Source organism: Phyllostomus hastatus, unplaced genomic scaffold (genome assembly GCF_019186645.2).
Source record: "Phyllostomus hastatus isolate PE091 unplaced genomic scaffold, TTU_PhHast_1.1 phas_contig_40, whole genome shotgun sequence".
NCBI classification, from domain to species: Eukaryota; Metazoa; Chordata; class Mammalia; order Chiroptera; family Phyllostomidae; genus Phyllostomus; species Phyllostomus hastatus.
The window spans coordinates 27,124,286-27,141,362 of record NW_025333872.1 but is presented as its reverse complement, the minus strand read 5'-3'; the positions used below and the strand labels follow the sequence as shown (position 1 = coordinate 27,141,362).

Genomic DNA, 17,077 nt, shown 5'->3' with positions numbered 1-17,077 from the left:
TATCTCACCACCCCCTCCTGCCTGTTCCCTCCCCTCTTGGAGCCTACGCCCCGCCCCTTACAAGCCTCGAGCCCCGCCCCTCCCCCTCCTTTTAAGCCCCTCTGCCGCAGTTCTAGCCCCAGAGCCAATAGAGATTTTCAAGAAATTTGTCGGTCCTATGCAGCGCCTGCTCCCAAGTTCCCGCGAGAATGGAAGTTTGCGTCAATAAAAAGCGCGAGCCCCACAAACAGCCAAGACAGCAGATTTAAGGGGAGAAGTGTAAAGGGTTAGTGGTTTAACCTGCACAATAGGGAACCAAAGGAGGGCAAGAAGGAGTACTGACACTTCAGCTGTGTTTCTCACGTTGTTCATTATTCTTCCCTCCTCTTCACTTACTCCTGTAGCCCGGGATAAAGACCCTGGTCCCTGCGCTACTCACTTCGTGCAGTAGGAAAGAAAGTTGCCGGAAATCCAAGCTGGCTCTAGACAGCTGTCTTTGGGGACTATTTTGTTGCATATATTGGGAGAGATGTGGATGCTGCTATAGTCAGTTACTGACACTCAGGAGGGCGGGAATGGGACGATGACCTGAATCATTGCCCCTTGAATTCTGCGAACAGAAGCATAAGATGTGGATAGCCTGTGAAGGCTAATTCTTCAGTGACTTACTTCCCAGTTTCTGATTGAAATACATCATAACGTTTTGAAGTTCATAAAGCTCATTATGTTACTAAAGCAAAACTAATGAAAAGATGGAAATTGCGGCTGCAGCGTCTGTGTTAAAAGTGAGTTGGGTTGGATAGTGGTGATGGTTGTACAGCAATATAACTGTACCTAATGGCATCAAGTTTATTACAAAATTTGGGAGAATCAAATACTTCAATAAGAATCCCACAAACATGGGAGCAAAGAAGAGTGGGGAAGAGGAGAAGATCCCCAGGAAAAACAGTCCAGTCGCTGAAGTTTTAGAGTGGGGTCTGAGGGGTAGATAACGCGGAGAGGGCGGCCTCTTCCTGACCCCAGAGGTCTCGCAGCAGTCCTCCAAGCTAACCTTCAGGCTTAGCAGGTGTTTTGGAGTAAGATGCTTTTGAAGGTCATAGAGATGCCAGATACCCTCTTGATGTGAATCTTGTACAGAGAACACTGGCAGTTTGCACACTTCCCTTGTCTGCTGAACCTGCACACACAGCATGTATTTCTGGCACTGCTCTCACCTGCAGCTGTTTAGGTTTTGCCTCTGGCTCATCTGCACCACATAGCTCAGCCCTTTCAAGTACTGCATTTAAAATTAAGGGAGTGTGCCCTGACTGGAGTGGCTCAGTTGGTTGGGTGTCGACCCTCAAAGTGAAAGGTCGCTAGTTTGATTTCTAGTAAGGGCACGTGCCTGGGTTGTGGTTTCAGTCCTGGTTCAAGTATGTACAAGAAGCAACCAATCCACGATTCTCACCCTCTTTTTCTCCCTCCCTTCTCCTCTAAAAATAAATTTTAAAAAATCTTCAAAAAAGAATAATAAAAATTCAGGGAGGGCAAATTGATCTTTCCAGCATCTTTCACTGTGGCCCTGTCTTGGCCGTCCACAATTTAAAAAATTATATTGGCTTGACTCTTGTCCTTTTGTGATGCTACTTGTTAGTGGATGACCTACAGCATAAGCATTTTAAGAACAATCTGAAGACACTCCTAGCCACCTCCTGCTGGTCCTTGCTGTGGCCAGAGGAAGAGCCTGGGGACCCACCATCAGGCTGTGCAGGTTGGAGGCAGTTTTCATTGGTGGTTCTCTTTGGGACTGCTGCTGCTGCTGCTGCTGCTGCTGGTGCTGGTGGAGGTGGTTGGGGAGCCCCCAGGGCCATGCTGGAGAGCTGAGCTAGTGGTGGCAGTCCTATACTCTGAGCCTGGTAGGGGAGTGGTGGTCCTTGACTTCAGGCTGGTTTGGGGACCAGTCATCCTTATTTCCACACTGGCTGGGGGAATGGTCATCTTTGCTTCCATGTTGGCTGGGGGAATGGCAGACATCAGTTTTCTGTCTTGATGCATGAACCTCTTGGGTTGTAGAAAGACTGCTCTTGGGGTCAGCAGAGGGGCAGGACCTTACCCTGATGGTGTGGACTTTCATCTTATTTTTTGTTGTGTGCAAGATCAGATATGTGCCCATATATTGTTATATTTTCTTCCTGTTACTAACTCCTGTATCTTGTGCTGCTTAAATCCAAGATTCTTCATTACTTTTATTACTGAGGGTGGGGAGAGGGAGTCAATGTCACCCCAGGGCAGCTTGCTGTACAGCTTCAGTTCGTCCTCCTGGCCAGTTTTGACCATGGATCTTTCATTATATCTCCCAGGGTTGTTCTTTGGCTGGGGTGAACGGTCATTAATTTTTGTAACAATTTTTGACATTCTAAAGACAAAGTATGGTACATGGACCTGCTCATTCAATATATACTGCTGCAGTTCCCCAAGTTCTCCCTGACAAATGGAAATTTTCCTGTTACCATTCTGTAGAGAATTATCCCAAGGCCCCAAACATCAACCTTTGGACCATCATAGGGCTGGATCTGCAAGAACTCCAGGTCCTTGTAGGAGATAGTGCCACAGAAGGTGTTAAGTTTATGGTCTGAAAACTTCACTGAATCCAAAGTCTGTTAGTATGATATTTAGCTCACCATCTAGAAGGATGTTCTTTGGCTTCAGGTCATGGTTGGCAATTCCCCTCTGGCAGTAGTGCTGCACCACAGATATCAGTTGCCAAAACATTGGTTGGGCCTCCTCTTTGGTCCTTTGGCCATACTTCTTGAGATAGTCACATAAACGCCCTCCACTCATGTGTTCCATGAAGAGAAAATATTGGTCCTGGGTGGCAATCACTTCAAATAATTGGGTGATGGAGTGATTTAAACCCTTAAGACAATGAACTTCTTGTAAACTTTAGAGGAGTCCCATCTATTCATGATTTGCATAGCAACCTCTTTGCTAATGAAAATGTGCCAGGCCAACATTACCTTGGCAAAAGGATCCCTTGCCAATGCTGTTCAGCAGTACATAATCGCCAATATCGTAACAGGGTGCAGCCAAGAGGTGGGACCCAAATAGGGATTTGGAATGGGGTCCAGAACTGAAGATGTCCAGGAAATATTAGAAATATATATAGGATGCCCTCTCCCCTCCTCCCCACAGGTATGAGTTGGGGGAAGGGACACATGGAGCAGGAACGTGCAGAGCTATTTTGTACAGCAATGGCTTTGCAGCAAACTTCTGGCATGGTCATTTAACATATCTATAACCTTTAACTGGTTGCATAGATATGTTAAATAGCTGTGGCCATGCTATTTAGCTGAGCCATGGGATGGAAATGACTTCCCCCCAAGACATAACTGGGGGGCAGCTCCCCCTGGTTACAGGGCCTGCATGAGAGCTTGGAAAAGATTGGCTCCATGCCTTGGGGCCATACCTGCCCACACTTACCATGGCAGCCCAGTAAACCTGGAACAATACAGGAATACTGGCAGGTGTAACTGATTGTAAGAGGAGGTGGAAATGGGGGTGCAGAGAAAGACTGGTGTGGGGATTTAAACCCAGACTTGGTACTCATGTGAAGGGAGAACCACGTGGCTTTGGCAGAGTGAGGACTCCCGCAGCTTTGGCCAGAGTGAGGACCACATGGATTTGGGATGCTCCCTTTTGACACGTGGCTTAGGAAGCAGGAGAGACTTTGCCTGGAAGAAAAGGGGTGAAAGGACTTGCTGGTGGGCCATGAGAAGGTGCCACATGGCTTTGGATTAGCTCGAGATCCTGGCAGCAACACAGCTGATGGTCCTGAGGGCCTGAATCAGGGACTTTGACTTCTTTTCCTAAGATACAATACTCAGATTAGGCAGAGGGAAAAGGAAGGGCTGTGTGTATTTGTGGGTATCCTAGAGGATTTTAATATTTTAATGAAGACATTAGGTCACTACTCTAAGACTATATAGCTTTAAATAAATATTTCCTTTCCTTTTCACAAATCTCTGGCATTGAGAAACATCTTTCCTCTGGTGACAGGCATAGTGAACCTAGTAGGGGGGTCCTTTCAGTAATAGTATATTGTACACCCCCCCTTGGCCCTGTTCTGTAACAATATGGGACTCCTCATGGGCAGAGATGGCTGCAAAATCATTAGACATGATGACTTCAAAATAAAAACAAAAACAAAACAAAATAAAAAGTACAAATAAAAAATTTTTAAAGAAACAAGCTGGAAACAAAATGAAAAAAAATGAGAAGACACACAAACTTGACCAAATCCAACAAATCACTGATACAGAGAGATCTGATCAGATCACTGGGGAAGAGAAGGAAGGGGCCTTAGGAGGATGTTACCCAAGGCAATGGTAAACAGTCTAGGATGGGATTGGCTGGGAAGCTGAATGCCTCCAGAGCACATGGAAATACGGGTGAGAAGATTTGAGATAGAAGGACTCTCAGGCCTTCTTCCTCAAGGATGCCTGGATGATCCTGCTGCAGCTTCCTGCCTTTCCCAAAGGATGGTATTTTGGATGGGAAGGAACTCCAGGTGCACCACAGGATTGGGCTGGCCTGGCAGAATAACCCTTCTTTTGGTGTTCTAGAGGGGACAAGTTATGAGGCCGGAAGCCTGCCATTCTTCCAAAATTGTGTATCTTTTGTATCTTTTGTTTAGTTTATAAACTAACCCTTTAGAAAAACTAACATGGGGAATAATAGGAGAACGCAGGTGTTAAAAAAGTTTAGCCTTAATTGATGGGCTTAAGTGACTAATGCTTGGGGAAAGCTGTTATCCCAAAATTGTAAAGCTATTAAATAAAGACTCCTTTCCTTTATCACCAAATCTTTGCCTCTGGAATTTTGCCTAGAGCACAAGTGGCAAACACAAGGCTCACTGGCCAAATTCGGCTTGGCACCTTGTTTCTGCCTTGAGGCAACTCTAGATTTACTGTTAAGGAGAAGTTTATACAGTCCTAAAATTACATTCTGCCCTTTGAAGGCAACCATAAGGCTGATGTGGCCCCCCGGTGAAAATGAGTTTGAAATTCCTGGTAGAGGGTGGCAGCGGGCAGCAGGACCCCACTTGCTGTGTTTAGTAACAGTTGCTGTAAATCATTTTCCTGGGTTAGACAAAGACCTCAGCCCAGCCAGGGGCTAATGTAGGAGTGGTTTATGATTTCATCACAATGGTGCCTTATGAGGTCAGAGCAAGAAATGAACCAATCATGGCAGGGGGATAAACTACAGTGGTTTCTCTCACTTTTATAGTTTTACTCTGGAAAATAAATAAAAAGGATCCCCCAAAAGTTTTTATGTAGGATGTTAAAGATTGATTATTTTACTTTATCGGAAATGAAAATCTATAAGATGCAAGAAGAAGAAGGAGGGGAAGGAGGAGGGGAGGAGGAGAAGAAGGAGGGAAAATACAAATGAAAAATCTGACTTACTCTCTTGTTCCAGGTCTCAGTTCAAATATCACTTATTTAGGGAGAGATTCCCTCATCCATCTATTCCTACTCACCTCACCCAACCCATCACGTTTGTCTTCCTAGCACTGACCACAGTGTACCTTATTCTTGTTACTGTCTGTCCTTCCCTTGAATGGAGGAGCATGGCTGTAGTTATTCCTGTGTCTAGCACAGTGAGTGGCAACAAAAGAAATATTAATAAATATTTGTTCACTGGATTAGTAGAAGAGTTTGGGGAGACAAAAGAAAATATGACCAACTATTTATTTAATTAAAGTAATTCATAAAGTATCTTGAAAAAAATCATGTCTTTCCTCACTCAGCTTTTGGGGCAGGTAAGATAAGAAAGAGGAAGACTGAAGTCTGGGTTTCCAGGTATTTGCATGCTTGGTGAGCCTAGGGAAAGGTCAATTGATGGGAGCCTTGCTATAAAGATGAAAGATGATAATTTGTCCCTCCAGTGGTACTTGCCAAAGAATTCAGTGATTTTAGACCTGCAATGAGGCTGCATGGTAGTTTTACACTTTGAACATCCATATCCAGATTACACAAAGGACCTCTCAGATGACCTTGAGTAGGCCATTTAGGTAAATATCTCTGTTACTTAAATGAACCATCTCTGTGGAGAGAAGTGATGATGAGACTTGTTAATTTAGATTTATAAAAACACTCTGAAACCTCTGGATGAAAGAATGTATGCAGAAGTACAAAGGGTGACGTAATATGTTGGGTCAAATCCTACCCTTTTATGGAGGAAGAAAGGGAACAAGCAGACTTGAGGACACTTAGGGGATATTTCCCTTGGCATATTATATTTTCAAACTAATTCTTGAAGAAAGCTCCCTACTTTCAGTACATTGAGTGTTTAAATCATATATATAAGTTATTGCCCTGGCTGGCATAGCTCAGTGGATTGAGCACGGGCTGCGAACCAAAGCATCGCAGGTTCGATTCCCAGTCAGGGCACATGCCTGGGTTGTAGTTCATGGCCCCCAAGCAATCACACATTGATGTTTCTCTCTCTCTCTCTTTTTCCCTCTCTTCCCTCTCTAAAAATAAATAAATAAAATCTTAAAAAATAAATAAGTCATATATATAAGTTATTATTCTAGTAATTCTTTTCCTTTAACACTTCTGTCTTAAAGTCTCAGCTTTGTGTGAAGGGAATCTGCAGAGTGATTAGCCTGTGAGGTTCTTCCTCTGCAACACTTCATTTTGTTAATTTTTACCTTACATCTGTGATGCTCGGTTCCTAAGCATGACCATCTCTGTTGCTGAGCTGATTGGGGCTCAATTGGGGTCATTTCATCACTTCTAGACAGATGTTTACAAATTATAGTCAGACATAGGATAAGCTCAGGAAGGAGAAAAGGGAAAGAATTTTAACAAAAGCTGCCAGTCTATAAGTTAATCATATCCATTTATAAAAATGATATTAATAGTTACTTAAGAAATAATACCAATAGAATAGAACATTTTCTTAGGATAATGATCTCATTCAGTAAGTAAGTACAGACTCAAAGATAAGACAATGTAAAACTGCAAGGAAAAACCAAGCTTAAAAAAAGAAACAGGCAATTATCTTTTTCAATATGCCATAGTAGTATTGAATATTATAATGTAATAGAAGATAGTTAAACCACTAAATTACTCTGGGCAAGTCACCCTAAACAGAGCCTAAAGTACTGTAAAGAAAATGTTTGGCATTTCAAAATAAGTGGCTTTTTGATGACTGCAGAGTTTTCTCTAGTATTTCACAGGACATGTTTGTGTTCTGTTTGATTGGAAAAAGCCCAATGGTCTTGACTTGAAAGAAAGCAACTCAGGAACAATCATTGCCACCTACACAGCCAACATCAAATATTTATTGAGCGACCATTGAGTAAAAAGCACTATACATGCTAAGAAAACACAACTTCCAAGGGAAAGCACACTAAAGGATGAATCCAAACAAATGGAAATACTCATTTTTCAGTCACTTATAGGAGCACACTGCAAATAGACAGATGTGAGGTGTATAAAGGTGACTTGTTATGAAGTCCATGAATGGGCACATCTTTGCATCTGCAAATTATCTCAGAGTTCCCTACTTTTAAAAATGGCATCAAAATCCTGCAGGGACTGTAGAAAAAGAAATAGGATGAACTCTTTGTTTAGAAGAGCACCTCAATAAATACTGATCAGGCAACATCTATATTCATGTCTAACCTACTAACCCTTTCACTATTTTCATAATTATACACTTAGTACCTTCTTCTATGGCTCACCAAAAATTTTCAAGGAGCAGTATGGTCTGTTTAAGAGAAGGATTTGAGACAGATAGACTTGGATTTGAGTCCAGCTTCACCACTTATAGTCCTCCCTCTGCAGGTAAATGACTACATCTTGCTTCCATTTCCTTATTTCTAAAATGGACTTAATAGCATTTAATTTACATAGTTGTGCAGGGGAAATGAGATCAAGGGTAAAAAAATATCTGTAGAAAACCTGAAGAGAGTAAGTATTCAATAAATGTGACTAACTTCCCTATTTTCCTCCCTTTGAATTAAAGTATTATGTATCAGTTATTGAAGGACACAGGACTTTTAGCAACCATGATATTTATCCTATGAATTATGCATATTGCACTTAAAATTAATTTTAGTTTCCTGGCAATTGTATGCAATCATGTGTTATCTCTTGTGTTCTTAAATGCTTTAATCACAGTACACATTGGTTATATATTTAACCAAATTAGATATTAGCTCCCCAGCTGAATAAAAGATCCTGAGCATGAGACTTGTTAGAATCTTTTATACACACATATTTGGAGTATATTTAAAGTATTCAGAGTACCTAGGAATAAATTTAAGCGAGGAGGTAAAAGACCTGTACTCAGAAAACTATAGAACACTGCGGAAAGAAATTAAGGAAGACACAAATAAATGGAAGCATATACCATGTTCATGGGATGGGAGACATAACATCATTACAATGTTCATACTACCCAAAGCAATCTACAGATTCAACTCAATTCCTATTAAAATACCAATGTCATATTTCAGAGATCTAGAATAAATATTTCAAAAATTTGTATGGAATGAGAAAAAGACCCCACATAGCCTCAGCAATCTTGAGAAAGAAGAACATAGTAGGAGGGATCACAATACTAGATATCAAACTATACTACAAGGCCACTGTAATCAAAACAGTCTTATACTGGCATAAGAACAGACATATAGATCAATGGAATGAAATAGAGAACCAAGAAATAAATCCAAATATCAATGGTAAATTAATATTTGACAAAGGAGGTATGAGCATACAATGGAATAAAGATAGCCTCTTCAGTAAATAGTGTTGGGGGATCTGGATAGCTACATGCAACAAAAATGAAACTAGACCATTAACTTATACCATACACCAGAATAAGCTGGAAATGGATAGAATATTTAAACATAAGTTGACACCATAAAAGTCCTAGAAGAAAACATAAACAGGGAAATCACAGATATCCCATGTAGCAATATTTTTACCGATATATGTCCTGGGGCAAGAGAAGTAAAGGATAAAATAAACAAATGTGACTACATCAAACTCAAAATCTGCACAGCAAAAGAAAACATCATCAAAATGAAAAATGAACTGATTGTAGGGGAGAACATATTTGCCAACAATACCTCAGACAAGGGTTTGATCTCCAAAATACATAAAGAACTCATTCTATTCTCTATTCTGTTCCCCTGATCTATGTGTCTGTTTAATGCCAGTATCATGCTGTTTTGATTACTATGGCACCTTATAGTATAGTTTGATCATAGGTGGCATGACCTCCTATGTAACAGGTGATTCCTCCAACTTTGTTCTTCTTTATCAGGATTGCTGTTGCTATGCTGGGCCTATTGTGGTTCCATATAAATTTTTGAAATATTTGGTCTAGTTCTGTGAAATACATTATTGGTATCTTGAGAGAAATTTTGTTGACTCTGTAGATTGCTTTGGATATTGTGGACATTTTAATGATGTTAATTCTTTTTTTTCCTGAACCTGGTATGTGCTTCCACTTATTTGTATCTCCCTCAATTTCTTTTTTCAGTGTCTTATAATTTTCTGGGTACAGGTCTTTTACATCCTTGGTTAGGTTTATTCCTAGGTATTTTATTTTTGAAGCAATTGTAAATGAGATTTTCTTAATTTCCCTCTCTGATAGTTCATTATTGGCATATAAAAATGCAGCTGATTTCTGGATATTAATTTTGTATCCTGCTATTTTATTGAATTCACTTAACAGTTCTGGTAGTTTCTTGGTGGAATCCTTAGGGTTCTCTATAAACAGTATCATGTCATCTGGAAATAAAGACAGTTTTACTTCTCCATTCTCAACTTGGACGCCTTTATTCCTTCCTGTCTGGTTGCTGTGGCCAGGACTTCCAGTACGATGTTGAGTTAAGAGAGGTGAAAGCAGACATTCCTGTCTTGTTCCTAATCTTACAGAGTTTGTAGTTGCCCATTGAATATGATGCTGGCAGTGGGTTTGTTATATACAGCCTTTATTATGTTGAGGTATGTTTCCTCTATTCCCACTTCACTGACAGTTTTTATCATAAGAGGGTGATGATTATATCAAATAATTTTTCTGCATCTATTGGTATGATCATGTGATTTTTATCCTTCATTTTGTTTATGTGGTATATCTCATTTATTGATTTACAAAAATTTTACTAACCTTGTGCTCCCAGAATAAATCCCTCTGGATCATGGTGTATGATATTTTTGATGCATTGCTCTATTTGGTTTCCTAGTATTTTGTGGAGGATTTTAATGTCTATGCTTACCATGGATATGGGCCTATAATTTTTTTGTAGTGTCTTTATGTGGCTTTGGAATTAGGATAATGCAGGCCTCATAAAATAAGCTTGGGAATCTTCCTTCCTTTGAATTTTTGGAAATAGTTTGAGAAGAGGTGTTAGTTGTTTCCAGAATGTTTGGTAACATTCACCTCTGAAGCCATCCAGTCTAGGGCTTTTGTTTGTTGGGAGTTTTTGATTACTGCTTTAATTTCAGTAGGTGTAATCTGTCTACTCAATTCCCTGATTCTTCTTGATTTTGTACTGTAAAATGGATAAATGTCACATTTTATGTTATATGTATTTTAGCACAATAGAAATGAATTTGAAAGAAAAAGTTTGTGTACTAATTTGTGAATAATTGTGATGCCTTGCTTTCTAGACCATTTGATAGGGGGTAGGTATAGAATATCATTTAAGCTCTGTTTTTTTTATCTTAGTGTGTATTTGTAACATAATTGTAAGTGGCCTGTTTCATATGCTTACTAGTCTACATCTTCCTTTCTCTGTTCCTAATCTTTGTCTTTTTATTAATAGCTAAATCCCATTTTACTACTCTTTCTCATCAAGGCCTTTGTTATTTGTTTTGTGATTTGAATTGTACCCTCAACACTGAAAGCTTTTTCTATACTTTGAGTTCTGTCTCATGAAAATATACTAAATATTCATTTATTTGCACTTATGCATCTATGCCTTCCCTAAAATACACCCTGTGCCAAAGTTACTCCCTTGTTACCTGTTCTTTGTATTCAAATCACACGTTAAAATCATCTGTGGATACTACTACAAATAAAACAATGTGGGTGGACTGTTTGCATAATTACCTTATGATGTGATGGTGTGGTGTAGTGAAATGTCCGCAGGTGACTACTGGATAGGAGGAGCATTAATCAAGTTGAGGTTGGGAAAAATCCTGAGTCAGGAAATAATTCCAGGAGAAAATGATTCTGGAGAGTTAATGAAGTAGGCTATGAGGGGGGAGGGGGAAGGAGCATGATAAAAGAGGAAAGAGGTTACTTGAAGGAAACCATACTATTAGAAAATTATCTTTACACAGAACTAAAATTAAGAGAAATTTGATGCCATAATTTGAGGGTATGAGGCTAGAGAAGTAGGCAAAGGTCAGAGCATGGAGAGCCTTTGGAAGATTTCAAGGGAAGATCAGTTGAACAAGTATTTTTGATTACCTATTCAGTATGTGCCAAGCATAGGGTACGATGAGGACTAAGAGTCCATTCCAACTGTCAGGGAGTTTACAATACAGTTGGGTAAGACAGTCACATCAAATGTCAATAAATTGTGCTAAAGAGTTAAAATTGGGTTGGGTAGAAGTTGTTTGGATCCCAGAAGAGGAGCACTTAACTAACCTACAGACTCAGACAAGAATTCCTGGGAATTATTCATCAGTAGAGAAACATAAAATAATCTTAAAGAAATTAGAAAAAATATTATATCTCCTGACAGGAAAATTTATTACAGTGCAAAATGCATTAATGTAGTTGTCAGATTACCTGGGTTCAAGTTCTATATTCTGCAGTATACTATGTAAAAATGAGAGTCTCTTAACTTCTCTAAGTCTCAATTTTCTCATAATGAGAGAATGAAATTACATAGTATTTAAGGTCCTCTAGAAATGTTTTGATCCCTATTTACTTCCCATTTATCTTGCCAGGTTTTGAGTCAGCCTTTATGCCACTAATTATGTACATTAAGTCTTATGTGTGTCATTTTCTATCCAAGTCATGAGTGTTCAAAGAATGCAAGCTCAGGAATACCTTCTGTCCTGCAATTGGTTTACATAATTTAACTTTGCCATACAATATTTTTGAATCTTTACTACAGGGTTTTGTAGGAACCCCTTCAATTGGAGTATTCTTTTAAACTGAAGATCAGGTTATTTCTCACCTACACAGTTGCTCAATATTGAGTCAGCCAAAGATTGACAACTAGAAGAGATAAATATTATAAATTTAGAAACAGCCTTGAGGAAAATGTCTATACTTGTCTGTCTGTAGACATTAATTTACTAATCAAATAAGCTTGCTTTTTCCTTCCTGAGATTTATTATTTTAAAAAATATTCCAGTTGCTTTAAGAAGGTCACCATCAACTTTAAAACTTTAAATTAAAAATAAGATAGAGTTAAAATTATCCCACAACTTTTCCCAGAAATATGATTCTTTTTGATATTTGTACAAGGAATTCTGAATTCCTTGTACAAAGGAATTCTTGGTAAGAATTGGTAAGATTTGGAGTATTGTCTAATAAATTAAGTATTATAATATTAATAAAATACTAACCCCTTTTCTGGGGCAGTCATTCTTGTTTCTGTGCAAAGTATAGATCTAATTAAACATTTGCAGACACTTGGGTGAGTGCCTTCAATACTTAAGGGTACTTTTTCCCCCCAAAAGTTATATAATCTTAACAATAAAAATGCAATGGAGCAAAACAAAGTTTCATTATAGGACTTCCTTCATAGGTTAGTAACAACTACAAACCATAAGGGCTAATGTCTTACTCCATAACTTAATGTTGTGACATTATTTTATGACAGTAGCCATGCCTACCTGGAGGAACCACCCTGTATAACTCAATTACCAAGTTTTTCTTCCTTGTAATGTAATAACAAACCCTCAAGAAAAAAAAAAAGCTTTCTTCCTTTTTTAAAAATTTTAACTGATAATGTTGGTTTCTTGTGAGAGGGAAACTTGGAGGCAGGGGCTCTTGGTGAGTAGAGGGGAGGAAGACTTTAATCTTTTATTGTTTATTCTTCTGAGTATGAATCTAGTGAATGTATTAAAGAAAAAAGTATTTAAATTATGTAAAATGCATATACCCTGATCTTTAATAGTCATATTATAGAAAAAAACACCTGATAGCTACATAATTGATTCAACTACAAACAAGTTTTTTCTATATAGTGTGAAAGGGGAAGTAAAGCTGTGACTTCGTGGTTGCAACTCAGATTATCTGGATTTCCCAAAGACAGAACGTCTGCCTGAGTCATTCAGAGAGAATCTGTCAGACAGAAGATGTTCTTCCCACCACTGTCCCACTAAATTATTCCAGTGAAGGATAATTATCTACTATCAAATGACAGTAATGAAATGATTTCTGAGTGATTCCCTTCCTTATAAATTTGAAGGTTACCATGGTCGTTTTTTTAAAAGTGATATTTATACTACTTACCATTTGATCTGTGATAGCAAACATGTTAGGGCAATTATCTCACTCTTCTAAAAGGTCACACATTCTTGAGTCCTGATCTTTAAGCCAATTCCAGTCACATAACATCTGACACCTTGTCACTTAGTTTACCTGTTGACTCCTCTTGCTCAATGTATCCCAAATGGAACTCACCTTGCTGTCTTTTCTCCATCACACACATCTTCATATCCCTCCCAACCTTCCAGTTTCTGTTAATGACCCTCCCCAGTTATTTAAGCCCAGAAACACACAGCCATATTGGTAACTTTGTGAACTAAGCACATAATCAAAAATTCAAAATATCTTTCTGTATCTGTGACCCTATACATTTGCATAACTTTCTTTTGTAGCTTCCTGATCTATAATATGGGTATTATGATAAGAAGCTGCTTCATCAGGATGTTGTGAAATTATTACAAAGATCTTTTACAAAAGAAGGTACATATTTCTGATTATTTCTGTCATTGGCAGAAGCAATGAAAAGTAATGATAGATTAATAGATCAATTGAACTTATAATAAAAGGCATCCATAATTAGTGCTAGGTTCCTCTTAATAAACAAGACATATAACTCTAAACTCCTACATCAATTTGCAGACCACCATAGGGAATGCAAAATTAACCTTATGTTTTAAATTCTTCAGCAGAAAAACTCTTCTTTAGTTTCTGCATTGGGAATATTGATGGGAAAGTAGTAGAAAGGAATAAAAACTACAATAAAGTCATTTTTTGATATTATAATTATTAAGTTTAAATTTTTTCATGGTCAATTACCAAATTTATTTGTACTTAGTTTTCTTTGAATTATGTATCAGTGTTGTTAAATTTATCTTTGGTACAGAAAAAGAAAACCATCTTTGTATGTATTAGGAAATATGAATTTCATTTATTACTTCCATTATGTCTTTAGAAGCTACTTAAACCACTGTTTTTCTTTAGTCAGCAAAAAAAAATGCATTTTAAAGTGATCTGGAGGTGAGTAAATGGCTTCTGGGTGATTCTGTTTGTAGGTACTCCTTGAAGAGAGTACATGCCCATGCACCTGCTTTTACCAGTTCAAGAAAAATATTTTTGGCAGTTGCTTTTCTTTTTTTTTTTACTCCATCACCATAAAGAATGTAAGAATTAGGGTATGATGGAAGATTTTATCAAGTTACTCCTTTGAAAATATCTCTACTAATTTTTATCTTAGTTTAAAATGAGCATGTAAGTATATATGGTCAAGATGAAAATTTGCAAATGAAAGTTTTATAATGCTTTAAGTAAAACTTCATTAATTTTTAAAATAGTTTATTGAGATACAATGAACATAAACTATACTTATTTAACATGTACAGTCTGATACATTGATGTTTGTAAAATCATCACCTTAGTCAAAATCTTGAACGTATTCATAACCATAAAAAATCTCCTCAGTGCCTCCTTGTAATCCCTGTCTTCCTCCCTTCCCTATCTGTGCCTAAATCTAGGCAAGCACTGGACTGATTTGTTTCATTATAGCTTAGATTGATTTTATAGGAGCTATTTAAGTAGAATCATCTAATACATACTTTCTGTTTAAATACTTTCACTCAGCACAGTCATTTTAGATTCATCTATGTTGTTGCACATACATGCTCATGTAGGCATGTGCCCTGACCGAGAATCCAACCAGCAATCTTTCAATTGTGGAATGGCACTTAACCCACTGAGCCACACCAGTCAGGGTAATGTGAGGATATTTTAAAGGTTTTTCTCTTATTGATTTGTAATTTTATTTTATTGTGGTTAGAAAATATATTTCGTATGACATGAGTCCTTTTAAACTTATTGACACTTTTTAACTAGCCCCGATTATGGACTATTTTTATAAATACCATGTGCACTTGAAAAGAATATGTATTCTGCTATTATTGGGTGAAGTATTCTAGAAAGCCATTTTTGTCAATTTGATTGATAGTATATTGTTCAAATATTCTATATCCTTACTGGTTTTCAGGCTACTGTTTTTATAAATTATCAAGAATCGTGTGTTGAAATTTCTGGTTATAATTGTGGGTTTGCTATTTCTGCCTGTGGTTTTATCAGCTTTTGCTTCATGTAATTTGCAGTGCTTTTATTAAGTACATATATATTTGGAATTAGGGTTTTCTACATAAATTTATACCCTTTTTCATTATTAAATGGTCCTCCATTGTCGCTGATGGTATTTTTTTCACTCTGAAATCTGCTTTTGTCTCATTAATATAACTATTCCAACTTTCTTTAAATTCATGTTAACATGGTATATTATTTCTTTTTTTTTAAAGATTTTATTTATTTATTTTTAGAGAGGGAAGGGAGGCAGAAAGAGAGAGAGAGAGAGAAACATTACGTGTGGTTGCTGGGGGCCATGGACTGCAACCCAGGCATGTACCCTGGCTGGGAATCAAACCTGCAATGCTTTGGTTCCCAGCCCGCGCTCAATCCACTGAGCTACGCCAGCCAGGGCTGGTATATAATTTCTTACCATTTTACTTTTAATTTATTTTTGTCTTTATTTAAAATGGGTTTCTTTTACATTTAAAAAAATGAGACTTTTTAAATTGTTGTTCAGTTACAGTTGTCCCAATTTTTCCCATTGCTCTCCCCTACCCTGCCCAACCCTGACTCCCATAGTCTATTCCCACCTTGTCGTCTATGTTCATGGGTCCTTTATACATGTTCCTTGACTTGACACTTCCCCTTGTTTCTCCCGTTACCTCCTACCCGCTGCCTTTTTGTTCTTTATTTCCATGTCTCAGGTTTAAAGTGGGTTTCTTGAAAGTATCATATAGATATGTATTGCTTTTTTATACAAACTGACAATCCGTCTTTTATTGGGGTGTTTAGACCATTTGCATTTAGTGTAATTATTGACATAGTTGGATTTAAATCTATCATTATGTTGCTTATTTTTTATTTGTGCCATCTGTTCTTTATGAGTTTTTTGTACAATCCATGAACTAGAAATAGTTTTCATATTTTTAAAGGTTTTTTTTTAAAGCATATATGATGGAAATGGTACATGGCCTATACAAGCCTGAAACATCTACTATCTAATCCTTTCTAGAAAAAGTTTGCTAACTCCTGTTCTAGAATGTTGTAACTGGTCTTTTAATATATTGCGTATATCTCTATTTAACATGTTCAATATTTCCTTAGTTTTTGAGTATATAAATATGCTTATAACTCTTTTAATATCCTGTATACTAACCTGTATCTTGTCATATGTATCATTTCCAGGTTAATTTCCATGGACTGAATTTTCTCATGATGTGTTTCATTTTTCTGCTTATTAGAATGCCTGATAACTATTTATTTGATTGCCAATATTGTAAATTTTACTTTAGGTTTTGAATATTTTGTGTCCCTATACATATTCTTGATCTTGTCTTGGGGAGCAACTAAGTGACTTGAAAACAGTATGATTCTTTCAGGTCTTGCTTTTATGTTTTGACAAGTGGAATAAGAGTAGAATTTAGGATTAAATTTTCCCCAGTCTGAGGCACAGCACTTTGAGTACTCTGTGATATTTTGTGAATTGTGATGTTTTACACTCCATCTGAAAGGAATAGACATCATTCCCAGCCCTGTATGA

General features: G+C 37.6%; 1 protein-coding gene across 1 annotated transcript in view; it reads left to right on the top strand.

Moving 5' to 3' along the window:
• Window positions 1-17,077, top strand: part of COL9A1 (collagen type IX alpha 1 chain) — a 183,279-nt gene that overhangs the window by 91 nt on the left and 166,111 nt on the right. The window contains exon 2 of the mRNA XM_045842871.1: window positions 291-426. Within this exon, the coding sequence (XP_045698827.1) occupies window positions 291-426 (136 nt within the window). The remainder of the gene's footprint in view (window positions 1-290; window positions 427-17,077) is intronic.